Below are 18660 nucleotides of genomic sequence, written 5' to 3'. Positions count from 1 at the left end.
TGTGAAAATCACACAAGTTGAGAAACTTTAAAAATTAATAACTGAAAATGAAATGTCCCAAAAAAATCTTTAATTCTGAATTTTATCTCATTTTGTTAGGTAGACTAAAATGACAAAAAATTACAAAATTCTAAATCATCAAGGTGCAAATTTATTTTATTGGTTGATTCCACATGGAATGACCTATATGGATTCTTAACTATCTGACTACAAAAAATATATTGTCAGAGTTGCAATGTGGACTTCTAAAGGATTCCGATAAAGTATTAGTGTAACAAAATACTGCAAAATAGTTCATTTTCTATCTCTTTGAGAGGAAACAGAGGGTATCAGAAGGAAAGAGTAATGAATTAAGTGACTGATGACCATAGATGTTACGTCCCATAGTGCTGTGGTGGTGGTGGTGCTGCTAGTGGTGGTGGTCTTCAGTCCAGAGACTGGTTTGATGCAGCTCTCCATGCTACTCTATCCTGTGCAAGCTTCTTCATCTCAGAGTAACTACTGCACCCTACATCCTTCTGAATCTACTTAGTGTATTCGTCTCTTGGTCTCCCTCTATGATTTTTACCCTCCACGATTCCCTCCAATACTAAATTGGTAATCCCTTGATGCCTCAGAACGTGTCCTACCATCTGCTCTCTTCTTTTTGTCAGGTAATGCCACAATTTCCTTGTCTCCCTAGTTCTATTCAGTACCTCCTCATTAGTTATGTGATCTATCCACTTAACCTTGCGCATTCTTCTGTAGCACCACATTTTGAAAGCTTTGATTCTCCTATTGTCGAAACAATTTATCGTCTCGTGTTTCACTTCCATGCATGGCTACTCCATACAAATACTTTCAGAAAAGACTTCCTGACACTTAAATCTACACTTGATGTTAACAAATGTCTCTTCTTCAGAAACACATTCCTTGCCATAGCCAGACTACACTTTATATCCTCTCTACTTCAGCCATCATCAGTCATTTTGATGACCAAATAGCAAAACTCACCTACTGCTTTCAGCATCTCATTTCCTAGTCTAAGTCCCTCAGCATCACCTGATTTAATTTGACTATATTCCATTATCCTCATTTTGTAATTGTTTATGTTCATCGTATATCCTTCTTTCAAGACACTATCCAAGTCCTTTACTGTCTCTGCCTGAATTACGATGTCATCAACAAACCTCAAAGTTTTTATTTCTTCTCCATGGATTTTAATTCCTACTCCTAATTTTTCTTTTGTTTCATTTACTGCTTGCTCAATACACAGACTGAATAACATTGGGGATATGCTACAAACCTGACTCACTCCCTTCTCAACCACTGCATCCATTTCATGCCCCTCTACTCTTATAACTGCCATCTGGTTTCTGTACAAATTGTAAATAGCCTTTTGATCCCTGTATTTTACCCCTTCCACCTTCAGAATCTGAAAGAGGGTATTCCTGTCAGCTTTGTCAAAAGCTTTTTCCAAGTCTTCAAATGCTAGAAATGTTGTTTTGCCTTTCCTTAATCCGTCTTCTAAGATAAGTCATATAGCCAGTATTGCCTTGTGTGTTCCAACAGTTCTACAGAATCCAAACTTACCTTCCCCAATGCCGACTTCTACCAGTTTTTCCATTCATCTGTAAAGAATTTGTGTTAGTATTTTGCAGCCTTGACTTATTAACTGATAGTTCAGTAATTATCACATCTGTCAACACCTGATTTCTTTGGGATTTGAATTATTATATTCTTCTTGAAGTATGTGGGTATTTTGCCTGTCTCACACATCTTTCCCACCAGATGATAGAGTTTTGTTATGGCTGACTCCCCAAGGTTATCAGTAGCTCTAATGGAATGTCGTCTACTCCTGGAGCCTTTTTTTGACTTAGGTCTTTGAGTGCTTTGTCAAATTCTTCACGCAGTATCACGTCTCCCACCTCATCTTCATTTATGTCCTCTTCCATTTCCATAATATTGTCCTCAAGTACATCACCCTTGAATAGACCCTTTATATACTCCTTCTACCTCTCTGCTTTCCCGTGTTTATTTGGAACTGGTTTTCCATTTGAGCTCTTGGTATTCATACAGGTGGTTCTCTTTTCTCCCAAGGTCTCTTTAATTTTCCTGTAGGCAGTATCTATCTTACCCCTACTGTTATAGGCCTCTACCTTCTTACATTAGTCCTCTAGCCATCCTTGCTTAGCCATTTTGCACTTTCTGTCGATCTCATTTTTGAGACCTTTGTATTCCTTTTCACCTGCTTCATTTACTGCATTTTTATATTTTCTCATTTCATTAAGGGTTTATACTAACCCTTATCTTTTTGCCTGCTTGATCCTCTGCTGCCTCCTCTATTTCATCTCTCAAAGCTGCCCATTCTTGTTCTACTATATTTCTTTTCCCTGTATTTGTCAGTCGTTTCCTAATGCTCTGACCGAAACTCTACAGCCTCTGGTTCTTTCAGTTTATCCATGTCCCTTTCAGTTTATCCAGGTCCCGTCTTCTTAAATTCCTACCTTCTTGCAGTTTCCTCAGTTTCAGTCTACAGTTCATAACCAATAAATTGTGGTCAGAAATGTAAATGTCTTACAGTTGAAAACTTGGTTCGTAAATCTCTATCTTACCATTATATAATCTATCTGAAATCTTTCAGTGTTCCAGGCCTCTTCCACATATATGATTCTTAAACCAAGTGTTAGCTATGATTAGGTTATGCTCTGTGCAAAATTCTACCAATGGCTTCCTCTTTCATTCCTTACACCAGTCCATATTCACCTTCTACTTTTCCTCCCCTTCCTTTCCCTTCTATCGAATTTCAGTCTCCCATGACTATTAAATTTCCATCTCCCGTAACTGTCTGAATAATTTCTTTTATCACAGCATACATTTCTTCAACCTCTTCATCATTTGCAGAGCTAGTTGGCATATAAACTTGTACTGCTTTGGTAAACGTGAGCTTTGAGTCTTTCTTGGCTACAATAAAGCATTCACTATGCTGTTTGTAGTAGCTTATCCGTGCTCTTATTTTTTATTCATTATTAAACCTACCCCTGCATTACCCCTATATGATTTTGTGTTTATAACCCTGTATTCACCTGAGCAGAAGTCTTGTTCCTCCTGCCTCCATTATATGACATCTGAAGTATGACAATATGCAGATAGAAGAAGCTGAAAGTGTTAATTTCTTGGGATTACAACTTGACAGTAAATTCAGTTGGGCGGAGCGTGCCACAAAACTGCTGAGGCCCATAAACTAATCTTTGTTTGTGAGGCAGATATTGATTAACATAGATAATATAAAAATGAAAAAGCTTGCATACTCCACTTCCTTTTATTCCATAGTGTCACAGTATCATTTGTTGGGGTAACTTATTAAACAAAGGTAAAGTTTCCCAAGTCCAAAAGTGTGTCATACAAATTATTTGTGGTATAAATTCAAGATCATTCCCCAGAGGCCTCTTCAAGGAACTGAAGATACTAACTACTATTTCCCAATATATTTGCTCTTTAATCAAATTTGTCATGAATAATATATGTCTTTTACAAACCAACAGCTCAGTTTGTGGAATTAATAACAGGAAATATGAATAATCTTCACAAAGATTTAAGGTCACTTACTTTGGCCCAGAAAGCTGTCCACTATTAGTTAATGCATTTTACTCACTTAACAGGAGTCATAAAAAGTTTAACCAGTAATAAAGTTTAATAGGAGCTATAAGGATCAAGTGTTGTGACCGGTTTATTATTATTCTTAAATTAAAATATGTGTAAGGTCTTTTTTTTTACTTAAACCATACATATGAGAACCATTTCAGTTAGGGTTGTGGAGGGGACATAGGCATATACCTTTTTTTGTAAATATGTATTATATATTCTTGTTTTATGACGTGTTCCACATCCTCGAAGATCTGCTCACCATGGGTCTCAGGAACAAAAAGTACATCTAATCCAATCATGAATACTTCTCTTGTCATAAAGAAACCTGTCCTCATCTTCTGCACCTTCTTTAGCACTCTGCCTCTGCACCTGTCTCTTTCTGTTGTATATTCTTGCAAGTATATAATTTTTCTCACCTTTGTATGGTATCATCTGATGTTTTTGTCACAAGTGATATTCATTGTCTTTGTCTTGTTGTAGATGACACCAAGTCCTATCCTTGTGGATATTTTGCTTAGGTTGTCAGGTTGTTTCTTTGTGCCATCTTTCATCTGACTATCATATGTCATCCATACAAGGGTAGGCAGTCCACTTAGGCCCTGTCGTCCTTTTTGCCCTCCATGTGTTTCTTTGGTATTCATATATTGTTGTCTACTCCTCTCCAAGTTATGTTGAATAAAACTGGTGACAGTTCATTCTCCTTTTTAGCTCAATCTTGAAATTAAGCTCTATCAATGGTATTCCATCAGTTCTCGTGTAGCGACATTTACCCTTGTGTTCAGCAGGATTCTTCCAAGTGTCTGTTGATGCAGTCGTAAACTTTTGTGAAGTCCATGAAGGTATTACCACCTTTTTTCCTTTAATGACACAAAGCTTTACACCTTGCCTGGGCCCATCAATGTCGACATTGGACTGTTGATGACTGGAAACATGTTGCCTGGCCAGCCAAGTCTCATTTCAAATTGTATTTAGTGGATGGATGTGTACGGGTATGGAGACAAACTCGTGAATTTATGGACCCTGCACATCAGCAGGGGACTGTTCAAGGTGGTGGAGGCTCTGTAATGGTGTGGGGTGTGTGCAGTTGTAGTGATATGGGACCACTGATACATGTAGATATAACTTTGAAGGTGACACGTAAGTAAGCATCCTGTCTGATGACCTTCTCTGTCTAATGTGCTTTCCAATAGATTTCTGCAATTCCAGCAGGACATTGTGACACCCCACATGTCCAGAATTTCTACAGAGTGGCTCCAGGAACACTCTTCTGAGTTTAAACACTTCCGTTGGCCACCAATCACGTCAGACATTAACATTATTGAGCATATCTGGGATGTTTTGCAACATGCTGTTGAGAAGAGACCTCCACCCCCTCGTACTCTTATGGATTTGTGGACAACCCCGCAGGATTTATGGTGTCAGTTCCCTCCAGCACTGCTTCGGACATTAGTCAAGTCTATGCCACATCGTGTTGTGGCACTTCTGCATGCTGGCAGGTGCCCTATATGATATTAGGCAGGTATACTAGTTTCTTTGGCTCTTCAGTGTAAGTGAATGTAGCAATTTGGTAAGTAAGTGGAAATAGGTGTGGAGGAGATACCAATTGTGAGTGTTGAGGGAAAGAGTCTCCAAATAGGTTAGAGTTATAAGAGTCCTATGAAAGAGTGAATTGTCACCCCAGTCACTTTCTGACACTCAATCGTAATTTGCATGTGTACCACCAGACTTATTTGTAAATGTTTTGAACTACTATGCAGTGCCCATACTTTCATGGAGCTCTTTGTAATGTAATACTTGACATGCCAGATTTTGATTTAATATTTTCAGCATAATTTTGTATGATGCCACTTTCTGTGAAACATCTCTTAAACTGGTAACAGATTCCTTCCTACTTTTTTATGCATTTTTATTTCATTTTACTCTTCCTTCTTTGCAGTTTGTGTTCATATATTCCATACAACTGCAGCATATGGCGTTCTTTAAAATACGTATATAATATTTCATCATCTTTTCTTTTTATGGGTTGGGTCAAGCAAAGTCTACATCACTTTTAATTCTGATGAGATTCACCACTTTCTGCAATATTATAGTAACTCACTCTCCCTGCTGAATTATTGCTATCATGTGGACTCACAAGCAACACATGACATATAACTGTTGCAATATGTTAAAATTCACAAGATTGTTAACTTTCAGTGTCAAAATTTGCCTTTTCAATCAATGAATTACATATGACAATACAAAGTTCCTTTCAGGTGACTCCTGCTGGTAGTTATATTAGTATGAGTACTGTACTGGAGCAGCAATTAATTTAATTATGCTAATGTGGTGATATTAACAAATTAAACTGGCCATATTGTTGGCCAGAAACACATTACAGGAAACTAAGAATGCAAAACTCAAATTAAATTATTGTGAAATAATATGAAGTACCTATAAAAAATTATTCTGCTTCAGTGCACAGGAAGAAGAGCTATCAGCATATGCATCCACCCCTGAAACATCTGCATTCTCACTCACTGAGGAGAAAGATGTCTTCCCCAGAAGGTGCAGAAGGAATCAACATACCAGGTGCTGGAGGAGAGGTAACATAAAAATGTATTTTAAGAAACGTAAAATTGTAATACTGTTTATTAATTTAGTGTCATAGTAATATGTTGGGAATGATACCAATCCTCTTATCATCATCAGACACATATATACTCACATAAACCTGTTTATTAAATGTAAATAAACAGTGGTGTGTTTTTAAGCAAAAGCGTTACTTTCAATCTTTCACCTGCAATAGATAATTAAAATAGCATTACTTTTTGTGTTTTAATTATTATGGAAGAGAATACCCTATTAAGAACAAAAGATGCCACTTAATACCGTCTCAGAAAACTATAAAGAACAGATAGTGTGGAAATGCAGTCATGATGGAAATATATGGATCTAATGGCAACAAATATACCTGACCTCTTTGAGGATGTCATTGAGATTGGTATCAATGACTATGATGTGGTTGTGGCACCAATGATTACCAAAGTTCAAAGGACAGCTAAAGTAAGCAAAAATGATATACATGTTCAGTAAATCAGATAAAAAGTCAGTAGTGTCATATCTCAGTGAGGAATTTGAAACTTTCAGCTTAGGGGAGAAGCACATAGAGGAACTAGCGCTCAAAGTTTAAAACACTTATTGACCTTACACTGGATAAATATGTTCACAGTATAAAAGTTCATAATGGGAGTGATGCGACCCCCCCCCCCCCCACACACACACTCCCTTGATATATAGTCACTGTATTAATGCAGAATAGGTGCAAAAACCTAGCAAATGAGACAGGAACTGAAATTGATGGTAGCAAGCAAAAGCTGAAATGCTTAAATCCATTTTCAAATCTTTTATGCACAGGAAACCCAGAAGAATTGCCGAATTTAAGCTTGTTACACTGGAAAGATGAGTGAAGTCTTGTATTAATGTCAGCGGTGTTGAGAAACAGCTGAAATCGTTAAAATTGAACACAGTCCCTGGGCCTGATGCCATCTCTGATAGATTCTATGCTGAATTTGTAGATGAGTTTGCCCCTCTTCTAACTATCATCTGTTGTAGAACACTTGAACAAAAAAAAAAAAAAAACCATGCCCAGTTCTTGAAGAAAAAGCAGAGGTCAGAACCATCTACAAGAAGGGTAGTAAAAGTGATCCACAAAGCTGCCACCCAGTATCCTTGACATTGATTTGTTGCACAATCTTAAAACATATTTTGACCTCAAACATAATGAGGTATCTTGAACAGAACAACCTGTTGTTGTTGTTGTGGTCTTCAGTCCTGAGACTGGTTTGATGCAGCTCTCCATGCTGCTCTATCCTGTGCAAGCTTCTTCATCTCCCAGTACCTACTGCAACCTACATCCTTCTGAATCTGCTTCGTGTATTCATCTCTTGGTCTCCCTCTACGATTTTTACCCTCCACACTGCCCTCCAATGCTAAATTTGTGATCCCTTGATGCCTCAAAACATGTCCTACCAACCGATCCCTTCTTCTAGTCAAGTTGTGCCACAAACTTCTCTTCTCCCCAATCCTATTCAATACCTCCTCATTAGTTACGTGATCTACCCACCTTATCTTCAGCATTCTTCTGTAGCACCACATTTCGAAAGCTTCTATTCTCTTCTTGTCCAAACTAGTTATCGTCCATGTTTCACTTCCATACATGGCTACACTCCATACAAATACTTTAAGAAACGACTTCCTGACATTTAAATCTATACTCGATGTTAACAAATTTCTCTTCTTCAGAAACACTTTCCTTCCCATTGCCAGTCTACATTTTATATCCTCTCTACTTCAACCATCATCAGTTATTTTGCTCCCCAAATAGCAAAACTCATTTACTACTTTAAGTGTCTCATTTCCTAATCTAACTCCCTCGGCATCACCCGACTTGATTCGACTACATTCCATTATCCTCGTTTTGCTTTTGTTGATGTTCATCTTATATCCTCCTTTCAAGACACTGTCCATTCCGTTCAACTGCTCATCCAGGTCCTTTGCTGTCTCTGACAGAATTACAATGTCATCAGCGAACCTCAAAGGTTTTACTGCTTCTCCATGAATTTGAATACCTACTCCGAATTTTTCTTTTGTTTCCTTTACTGCTTGCTCAATATACAGATTGAATAACATCGGGGAGAGGCTACAACCTTGTCTCACTACTTTCCCAACCACTGCTTCCCTTTCATGCCCCTCGACTCTTATAACTGCCATCTGGTTTCTGTACAAATTGTAAATAGCCTTTCGCTCCCTGTATTTTACCCCTGCCACCTTCAGAATTTGAAAGAGAGTATTCCAGTTAACATTGTCAAGAGCTTTCTCTAAGTCTACAAATGCTAGAAACGTAGGTTTGCCTTTTCTTAATCTTTCTTCTAAGATAAGTCGTAAGGTTAGTATTGCCTCACGTGTTCCAACATTTCTACGGAATCCAAACTGATCTTCCCCGAGGTCCGCTTCTACCAGTTTTTCCATTCTTCTGTAAAGAATTCGCGTTAGTATTTTGCAGCTGTGACTTATTAAACTGATAGTTCGGTAATTTTCACATCTGTCAACACCTGCTTTCTTTGGGATTGGAATTATTATATTCTTCTTGAAGTCTGAGGGTATTTCGCCTGTCTCATACATCTTGCTCACCAAATGGTAGAGTTTTGTCATGACTGGCTCTCCCAAGGCCATCAGTAGTTCTAATGGAATGTTGTTTACTCCCGGGGCCTTGTTTCGACTCAGGTCTTTCAGTGCTCTGTCCAACTCTTCACGCAGTATCTTATCTCCCATTTCGTCTTCATCTACATCCTCTTCCATTTCCATAATATTGTCCTCAAGCACATCGCCCTTGTATAAACCTTCTATATACTCCTTCCACCTTTCTGCTTTCCCTTCTTTGCTTAGAACTCGGTTTCCATCTGAGCTCTTGATATTCATACATGTGGTTCTCTTCTCTCCAAAGGTCTCTTTAATTTTCCTGTAGGCAGTATCATCTATCTTACCCCTAGTGAGACAAGCCTCTACATCCTTACATTTGTCCTCTAGCCATCCCTGCTTAGCCATTTTGCACTTCCTGTCGATCTCATTTTTGAGACGTTTGTATTCCTTTTTGCCTGCTTCATTTACTGCATTTTTATATTTTCTCCCTTCATCAATTAAATTCAATATTTCTTCTGTTACCCAAGGATTTCTATTAGCCCTAGTTTTTTTACCTACTTGATCGTCTGCTGCCGTCACTACTTCATCCCTCAGAGCTACCCATTCTTCTTCTACTGTATTTCTTTCCCCCATTCCTGTCAATTGTTCCCTTATGCTCTTTCTGAATTTCTGTACAACCTCTGGTTTAGTCAGTTTATCCAGGTCCCATCTCCTTAAATTCCCACCTTTTTGCAGTTTCTTCAGTTTCAATCTGCAATTCATAACCAATAGATTGTGGTCAGAAACCACATCTGCCCCTGGAAACGACTTACAATCTAAAACCTGGTTCCTAAATCTCTGTCTTACCATTATATAATCTATCTGATACCTTTTAGTATCTCCAGGATTCTTCCAGGTATACAACCTTCTTTTATGATTCTTGAACCAAGTGTTAGCTATGATTAAGTCATGCTCTGTGCAAAATTCTACAAGGTGGCTTCCTCTTTCATTTCTTCCCCCCAATCCATATTCACCTACTATGTTTCCTTCACTCCCTTTTCCTACTGACGAATTCCAGTCACCCATGACTATTAAATTTTCGTCTCCCTTCACTACCTGAATAATTTCTTTTATCTCGTCATACATTTCATCTATTTCTTCATCATCTGCAGAGCTAGTTGGCATATAAACTTGTACTACTGTAGTAGGCATGGGCTTTGTGTCTATCTTGGCCACAATAATGCGTTCAATATGCTGTTTGTAGTAGCTAACCCGCACTCCTATTTTTTTATTCATTATTAAACCTACTCCTGCATTACCCCTATTTGATTTTGTATTTATAACCGTGTAATCACCTGACCAAAAGTCTTGTTCCTCCTGCCACCGAACTTCACTAATTCCCACTATATCTAACTTTAACCTATCCATTTCCCTTTTCAAATTTTCTAACCTACCTGCCCGATTAAGGGATCTGACATTCCACGCTCCGATCCGTAGAACGCCAGTTTTCTTTCTCCTGATAACGACGTCCTCTTGAGTAGTCCCCGCCCGGAGATCCGAATGGGGGACTATTTTACCTCCGGAATATTTTATCCAAGAGGACGTCATCATCATTTAATCATACAGTAAAGCTGCATTTCCTCGGGAAAAATTACGGCTGTAGTTTCCCCTTGCTTTCAGCCGTTCGCAGTACCAGCACAGCAAGGCCGTTTTGGTTAATGTTACAAGGCCAGATCAGTCACTCATCCAGACTGTTGCCCCTGCAACTACTGAAAAGGCTGCTGCCCCTCTTCAGGAACCACATGTTTGTCTGGCCGCTCAACAGATACCCCTCCGTTGTGGTTGCACCTACGGTACGGCCTTCTGTATCGCTGAGGCACGCAAGCCTCCCCACCAACGGCAAGGTTCATGGTTCATGGGGGGCAGAACAACCTACTCTACGCAAATCAACATAAATTCTGAAAACATCAATCATGTGAACCCCAACTTTCACTTTTCGCACATAACATGACGAAACCTTTGTGTCTAGGTAGGCAAATAGATGCAATATTTCTTGATTTCCAAAAAGCATTTGACTCCGTACTGCACCTACTCTTATTGTCAAAAGTACAGCCATATGGGATATGAAGTGAAATTTGTGACTGGATTGAGTGCTTTTAGGTAGGGAGGACACAGCACGTTATCTTGGATTAAGAGTCATCATCAGATTTAGAAATAACTTTGGGTGTGCCCCAGGGAAGTGTGTTGGGAGCCTTGCTGTTCATGTTGTTTATTAATGACCTTGTAGACAATATTAACAGTAAAATCATCCTTTTTGCAGATGATACAGTTATCTATAATGATGTCCTATCTAAAAAGCTGCATAAATATTCAGTCAGATCTTGGTAAGATTCCAACACGGTGCAAAGATTGGCAGCTTGGTTTGAATGTTCAAAAATGTAAAACTGCGCACCTCACAAAAAGAAAAAAATGTAGTATCCCATGTCTATAATATCGATGAGTCACTTTTAGAATTGGCCAATTTATACAAATATGTGGGTGTAACACTTTGTAGGGGTATGAAATGAAATGATCACATGAGCAACAATGTAGGAAAAAAAGAAGACACATTAAGCTGCAGACAGACAATTAAAAGACACTTACAAACATTAGACATACATAAAAGACATTTAGATATACAAGCTCAGTCATGGTTAAAGCAGGTGATAGACTTTGGTTTATTAGTAGAATATGGGGGAAGTGCAACCAGTCTACAAAGGAGATTGCTTAAAAATCGTTTGTGTGACCAGTTGTAGAATATTGCTCAAGTGTGTGGGATCTGTACCAGATAGAAATAACAGGGGATATTAAATATATATAGTGAAAAGCAGTACAAATTGTCACAGGTTTGTTTGACCCATGGGGAGTGACACTAAGATGTTGAAAGAACTGAACTGAAGATTGTTGAAGATAGATGTAAACCATCCTGAGTAAGTCTACTAACAAAGTTTCAAGAACTGGCCTTAAATGATGACTCAGTACATTATGACCCCCTACAACAATATAAGAAAACACAGATTGCTATTTACGATAAAGAAAAAACGTTATTTTGCAGACAGGCAGAATTAAAAGACACTTACATAAAGCTTTCGGCCTCAGGCTTCATAAGTAAAAGAGAAACACACACCATTCACACACACAAGCAAGCACAATGAATGCACACATTACTGCCAACTCCAGCATTCTTGCCCAAGATACTGGAGCTAGCTGTCATGGGTGCATAAGGTTTGCTTGCTTGTGTGTATGGATCATATGTGAAGGCTGTGGCTGAAAGCTTTATGTAAGTGTCTTTTAATTGTGCCTGTCTGCAACTTAGTGTGTTTTCTTCATGTTAAGTAGCAGTCTGTCTTTTCCTACATTGTTGTATTCCTACAACTCCCTAACATATTGGTCACACAGAAATTGTGAGGACGAGATTGGAATAAATTACAGCATGCACAGAGGCATTCAAATAGTCATTCTTCCCACACACCAAATGTGAATGGAACAGGAAGAAATCCTAATAATTGCTATAATGTAATGTACCCTCTACTATGCAATTCAAAGTGTTTTGCAGAGTATAAATGTGGATGTAGAGGCTGTAATAAGTCAGTATGCATGTATGTATTCATAGCTATTCCAGCACAGAAACTACATGGTGGTCTTGCAGAAAGACCTTATCAGAATAAATTTGCCTTACTGATGTCCAAATGTGTAAGTTTTTTCTGCCTGAAAAGCTGATCACAGAATGTTGTGCATAAAGCACAGAATTACTCTGCAGAAGCTAGCATGAGGATCAAAATGCAAAGTAATCACTGTAGAGAACAAATAAAGTGTTGCAAAATAAAGAAACAGACTTTTTTGCTGTACAAGCATGAACTTTCAAGGAAATCTAATTTTAAAATATTTTAAAGAGCCAAACTTTCAGTTTTTAAGTACCGGTATTCCTAATTTTAAATACAGCTGTTTGTTTGCAGTTTGTTGAATAAAACAACATTTTTTTTTGTTTCATTTGCTCTGATATAAATCACACATGTAAAGAAAAAATTAATAATGACTAAAGGAAGCAATACCTTTTAAGTCAAGGTTTCGATAAACACATATTTTATCTTGAACACTATGCTATGATTATCAAAGATATTGAGTTTACATATCTGTATGCAATGTCTATGTGTATGTTTAACAAGTAATATGTAATTACTCATTTTATGAAAAGTATAGATTGCTTTTTACTGTAAAGATGACATATTGAGTTGCTGACACACACAGTCATCCATTTAGCTTATGGCCAAATCCTTCTTCAGGAAAGAAAACATACACATCCACTCAAACTAGCACACCTCAGCCTCACTTCACTGCTATCTCCAGTTACTCTGTTCTTGTAACACAATAGAAAATAATGGCTAATTTTCTGCTGAAGTTGATTTATTTATAACATAGCACAATTCAGTTGATACCAATTACAAACAAATAATTATTTCATTACTACTGTGTAGGGTCATGAGATGCGGAAAGCATCTCGTGCAGGAACAGATTCTGACACTGCCCAGAGTCCCTCAACCAGATCACCAACAGCTGCAGAAGAACTTCCCAGGTATACGTTTTGGTAGCAAATTTATCACCTTAGTTTAAGCATGGCATTTTTCTTATCAAACTGTCAGTATATGACATTCTAAGCAGTTTACTGACACACTGTTTAAAGTTGCTCCGAATGAAAACTTTATAATGAAGGATAGAATCAGTAAAAAAGATTTAAAGTAGTGCACTTATTTCAACAACAAATAAATCTATGTATAAATATTGATTAACCACAGGAATCCTTTTATTTAAGGTTAATTCTGTCCGGCAGTGCAAGTCCAGAAGAAGAACGAGATGAAACAATTCTTAGCAGTGAATCTGAACCTCAAGTGTCAGAGAGGGCAGCATCATTTGGAGACAGCCCCATATTTGGCTCTCCCACGGATGCACTGAGAAGAGTTCAGTTTCAGATAGGTAAATACAAGTAGTATACACATGAAAGCACATATGAAACTACAGTTTTATTTCGTACAAAGTGTGGTGTAGAGGCTAGCATTGATGCCTCTGGATCGTGAGGTCCCGGGTTTGATTCCCGACCGGGTTGCTGATTTTCTCTGCTTGGGGAATGGGTGTTTGTGTTGTCCTCATGATTTAATCATCATCATCATTTGTGAGAGTGTCTAGATTGGATTTTGAAAAGGAAATGGACTGTGTAAACATTGGGACTTTGTACGGGCGCTGATGACTGTGCAGTTGAGTGCCCCACAAACCAAACATCATCATCATCATCATCATCATACAAAGTATATATGAACATATGTGGTTCAGTTCTGCTTACGACTTGAGTATGAATGAATGAAATTTACTGAGTATTTTTATACAGTTGCAGTGTTTATGAATGTTTAAGAGATGGGAGCATTACTGTTTCATTTCCTCAAAAGTAATTGATTGTATTCCCCTTAACTGAGTGCTAGTTAAATATTGTTAAATCACAGTAATTATGCAAATATTTATTAAGCTATAGAAATCATGACAGTAATAAATTAGACTGTGACATATATCTGGATATAACACAAGCTGAGGTGGGAACTATTTTTAAATGTATATGCTGTGGAGTACAGGGACTTTTTTCACTTACCTCCAATGAATGTTGAGTGTTGATTTAAATATTCCACAGTTGACGTGATGATCAAGCATTATGTAGCAAATGTTAAAAACTGACAGGTTAACCTAGCATTGAATTTGAATTTTATTGAGTGTTATAAATCACAAATTTTAAAATACTTAATATTTCAAAGTGTGTTAATTACATGAAGATTTTTCCTTATAAAATTCAAACAATGAAAAATCCGCGATGGAATGTAACAATGTTACAAGAAGGAAAGTTGCTACTCACCATATGGTGGAGATACTGAGTCACCGATAGGCACAACAAAAAGACTCACAATTATAACTTTCAGCCATTAAGGCCTTCATCAACAATAGGCACACATATGCAAACTCATACATACTCACGAAAATGCAACTTGCACACATGACTGCAGTCTCAGGCAACTGAAACCACACTTTGACCAGCAGCACCAGTGCATGATGGGAGTGGCGACTGGGTGAAGGTAAGGAGGAGGCTGGGGTGGGGGGTGGGGAGGGATAGTACGGTGGGGGTGGCGGACAGCGAAGTGCTACAGGTTAGATGGAGGGCAGGGGAGAGGTGGAGGGGGGGGGGAGTAGCGGAAAAAGGAGAGAAGTAAAAGGATTGGGTGTGGTGGTGGAATGACGGCTGTGTAGTGCTGGAATGGGAACAGGGAAGGGGCTGGAAGATGGGTGTGGACAGTGACAAACGAGGGTTACGGGAACGTGGGATGTATTGCAGGGAAAGTTCCCATCTGCACAATTCAGAAAAGCTGGTGTTGGTGGGAAGGATCCATATGGCACAGGCTATGAAGCAGTCTCTGAAATGAAGGATATCATGTTTGGCAGCGTGTTCAGCAACAGGGTGGTCCACTTGTTTCTTGGCCATGGCTTGTCGGTGGCCATTCATGCAGACAGACAGCTTGTTGGTTGTCATGCCTACATAGAATGCAGCACAGTGGTTGCAGCTTTGCTTGTAGACCACATGACTGGTTTCACAAGTGGCTGTGACTGTGATGCGATAGGTGATGTTAGTGACTGGACGGGATTAGGCAGTATTGGGAGGATGTATGGGACATGTCTTACATTTAGATCTATTACAGGGGTATGAGCCATGAGGTAAGGGATTGGGAGCAGGGGTTGTGTAAGGATGGACGAATATATTGTGTTCGGTGGACAGCGGAATACCTCTGTTGGAGGGGGGGGGGGGGGGGTAGTGGGCAGGACATTTCTCATTTTTCCATATAAATTACACTAGTCTGCATTTTAAAATGTCTTGTCAGATGATTTGTTGAAAGTAAGTGTCCTTGAGTCAATTTTAGGTGCTGAATCTAGAAATAGGTACCATTTTTGTCTATCACAGCATGTTTTTACACAAAAGAAGAAGTAATATTTTGATGATTTTCACTTCTGAGCCCACAGATATATTCTAATACCATTTCACACATTTAAAAAATACTCCTCAGAACTCCTTTGTTTAGTGACTTCCTTGTAGAAAAACAAGAATTCAGTAGTACTCCACAGATTTTTAAAATTTCTCTTCTTTGACTTCCTTGTAGATCCTTGTATATGATGACTGTCCCTCTTCAGCATCCAACAGTAGTCGGCCATCATAGCTGCTGTCGAGTGACACTGGTACCTCCTCGTAATATCTTGGTGAAAACGTTCACTCTGGTCTTCAATATAATGTCCCAAATTTCAGAGAAGTAGTCAATATGTGAGTGTAGAAAGTGGACTTTCACACTCATTTAACAACCCATCTTCTTTAAACTTAGCAACTTTTTTTTCAGCAATGGCCTTGTAATTAGGATCTTTTTTTATTCCATAGAAAGTGGCGTCAACTCGAAAGACTTGCACCAGGCGAACGGTCTACCCGACGGGAGGCCCTAACCACACGGCATTTCCATTTCCATAGAAAGTTCTCAGTAACTGATTGGAAGGCAGTCATGGACCTATTTCTCTTTTCTTCATTACCTTCTCAGAATTTTCATCCTTCATTAGTTTCTTTATTTTGAGGACTGAAAAAGAATCCCAGCTTTCAATTTGTCTCTTGTGGTGAAGGGAAATTTCTTGGAAAGGTACTTGATACTGAGTCCATTCTGTGGTAGAGCCTTTACAAATTACTTTACCAAGCCCAATTTTATTTGAAGAGGTGGAAGCAAGACTTTTTTTTTATTCTACAAATGGTTCATGCAGGATATTTTTAATTACAGGCAAAAAATTTCTCCGCTCTGGCCAAACTCTCGCACCCCAATTTCTGTGCTTTGTCCGACTGTCCCTTCACACAGAAAGCACAGCATTTTTGTGTTCACAATTTGTTGTCCTAATAGTATTTTGATAACTTTGAAGCCACCACAGATGAGCTAAGTGTGTTCCTCATACTGGATACTAGTTAAGAGAATCTCCATGTTCTCATATGTTCCTTTCATTTGAACTGAATGGGCCACAAGAATGGACCCATACACTTTTTCATTATGCAGTAACATGCCTTTCAGGCTCGTCATTGATAAATCTAGAAAAATCTCAACTGTGTAGAAACATGTTCAATGCCACAGAAGTACATTATCTCATTTATGTTATTGCAGTAAACCAAGGACTCTTTCTGTGAGAATAAATGAACTAATTCTTTCTCTCTATGTCTGTATAATGAGTAATGTGTTGTTGGTTCCAGAAGACGGGAGTCAAGTAGTTCCACAGATTCCTTAGGCAAATTCAAATCTCATACGAGAGCAGTAAATTCACTCTTGAGAGAACAGTTATGGAGTAGTCACATTCAGGCTGGTGAACATCATTATTGTCTTTGATAATTGCATCAACTTCATATTCTTCATCATTTTATGCCATATTCTGTACAACAGTTGGAGGAAGAGGAGCAACCGTATCTTCTGTGCAAACTGACCTAATGGCTGAATCAATGCTTGGATACACACTTTGCCTCTTATTTTTCCAACTGCACCCCTGAACATTAACTAAGCAGAGGTAACAGTCATTAAGGTGATTTTTAGGCTCCCTCTACTCCGTTGGAATCACAAATGGCATGCATGTTTTCTTTCCTTTTGTCCAAAATCTTAACCTTTCCACACAATAGTGGCAAACTGTCTCTGGCACCCATTCCTTCTGCTGGTCACCAAGTTTCATTTTAAAATAAGCATGGTAAGCTTTTTGCACGAAGTTTGGTTAGCCACTGCATAAGTCCCAAAATGTAACAGAAAATATTTAGGTTCTTTACACACTTGCATGTTGACATCGTAGTAACTATCAACAGTAGGTGAATTGCTGTCTTAAATATACAGAATAATCACAATATAGCACTTGGTAAGCCATGCCTGTGAGACAAGCAACACTTTCAGGGTCACACAACAACAACTAGCATCAACAGGTGTAACAACCTAAAGGTATACAGGGCTGAACTGAGAAATTTCCCTAGAACAATACACATAACCTACTGAGACAGCAATATATCTTTGAAGTCAAATTGCAGTGAAACTGTACATGGTAGCAAAAAAATTGAAAACAGGTTTGGAATCAGAGTAAAAAATTGAAGTAGTATCACATATTAGTTTTCAGTCATCTGATACCATGCATGTTGTTGTTGTTGTTGTTGTTGTTGTGGTCTTCAGTCCTGAGACTAGTTTGATGCAGCTCTCCATGCTACTCAATCCTGTGCAAGCTTCTTCATCTCCCAGTACCTACTGCAGCCTACATCCTTCTGAATCTGCTTAGTGTATTCATCTCTTGGTCTCCCTCTACGATTTTTACCCTCCACGCTGCCCTCCAGTACAAAATTGGTGCCCGCATCTCGTGGTCGTGCGGTAGCGTTCTCGCTTCCCACGCCCGGGTTCCCGGGTTCGATTCCCGGCGGGGTCAGGGATTTTCTCTGCCTCGTGATGGCTGGGTGTTGTGTGCTGTCCTTATGTTAGTTAGGTTTAAGTAGTTCTAAGTTCTAGGGGACTGATGACCATAGATGTTAAGTCCCATAGTGCTCAGAGCCATTTGAACCATACAAAATTGGTGATCCCTTGAGGCCTCAGAACATGTCCTACCAACCGATCTTCTAGTCAAGTTGTGCCACAAACTCCTCTTCTCCCCAATTCTATTCAATACCTCCTCATTAGTTATGTGATCTACCCATCTAATCTTCAGCATTCTTCTGTAGCACCACATTTCGAAAGCTTCTATTCTCTTTTTGTCCAAACTATTTATCGTACA

General features: G+C 38.7%; 1 protein-coding gene across 2 annotated transcripts in view; it reads left to right on the top strand.

The window, feature by feature from the left end:
- LOC126259317 (band 3 anion transport protein) overlaps positions 1 to 18660 on the top strand; it is a 782039-nt gene that overhangs the window by 541840 nt on the left and 221539 nt on the right. For both annotated transcript variants that reach the window (XM_049955995.1, XM_049955996.1), the window contains exons 4-6: positions 6085 to 6212; positions 13302 to 13399; positions 13637 to 13797. In XM_049955995.1, the coding sequence (XP_049811952.1) occupies positions 6085 to 6212; positions 13302 to 13399; positions 13637 to 13797 (387 nt within the window). The remainder of the gene's footprint in view (positions 1 to 6084; positions 6213 to 13301; positions 13400 to 13636; positions 13798 to 18660) is intronic.

This window comes from Schistocerca nitens, chromosome 5 (assembly GCF_023898315.1).
Source record: "Schistocerca nitens isolate TAMUIC-IGC-003100 chromosome 5, iqSchNite1.1, whole genome shotgun sequence".
Taxonomy (NCBI): domain Eukaryota; kingdom Metazoa; phylum Arthropoda; class Insecta; order Orthoptera; family Acrididae; genus Schistocerca; species Schistocerca nitens.
This window is presented reverse-complemented; position numbering and strand designations above follow the sequence as displayed.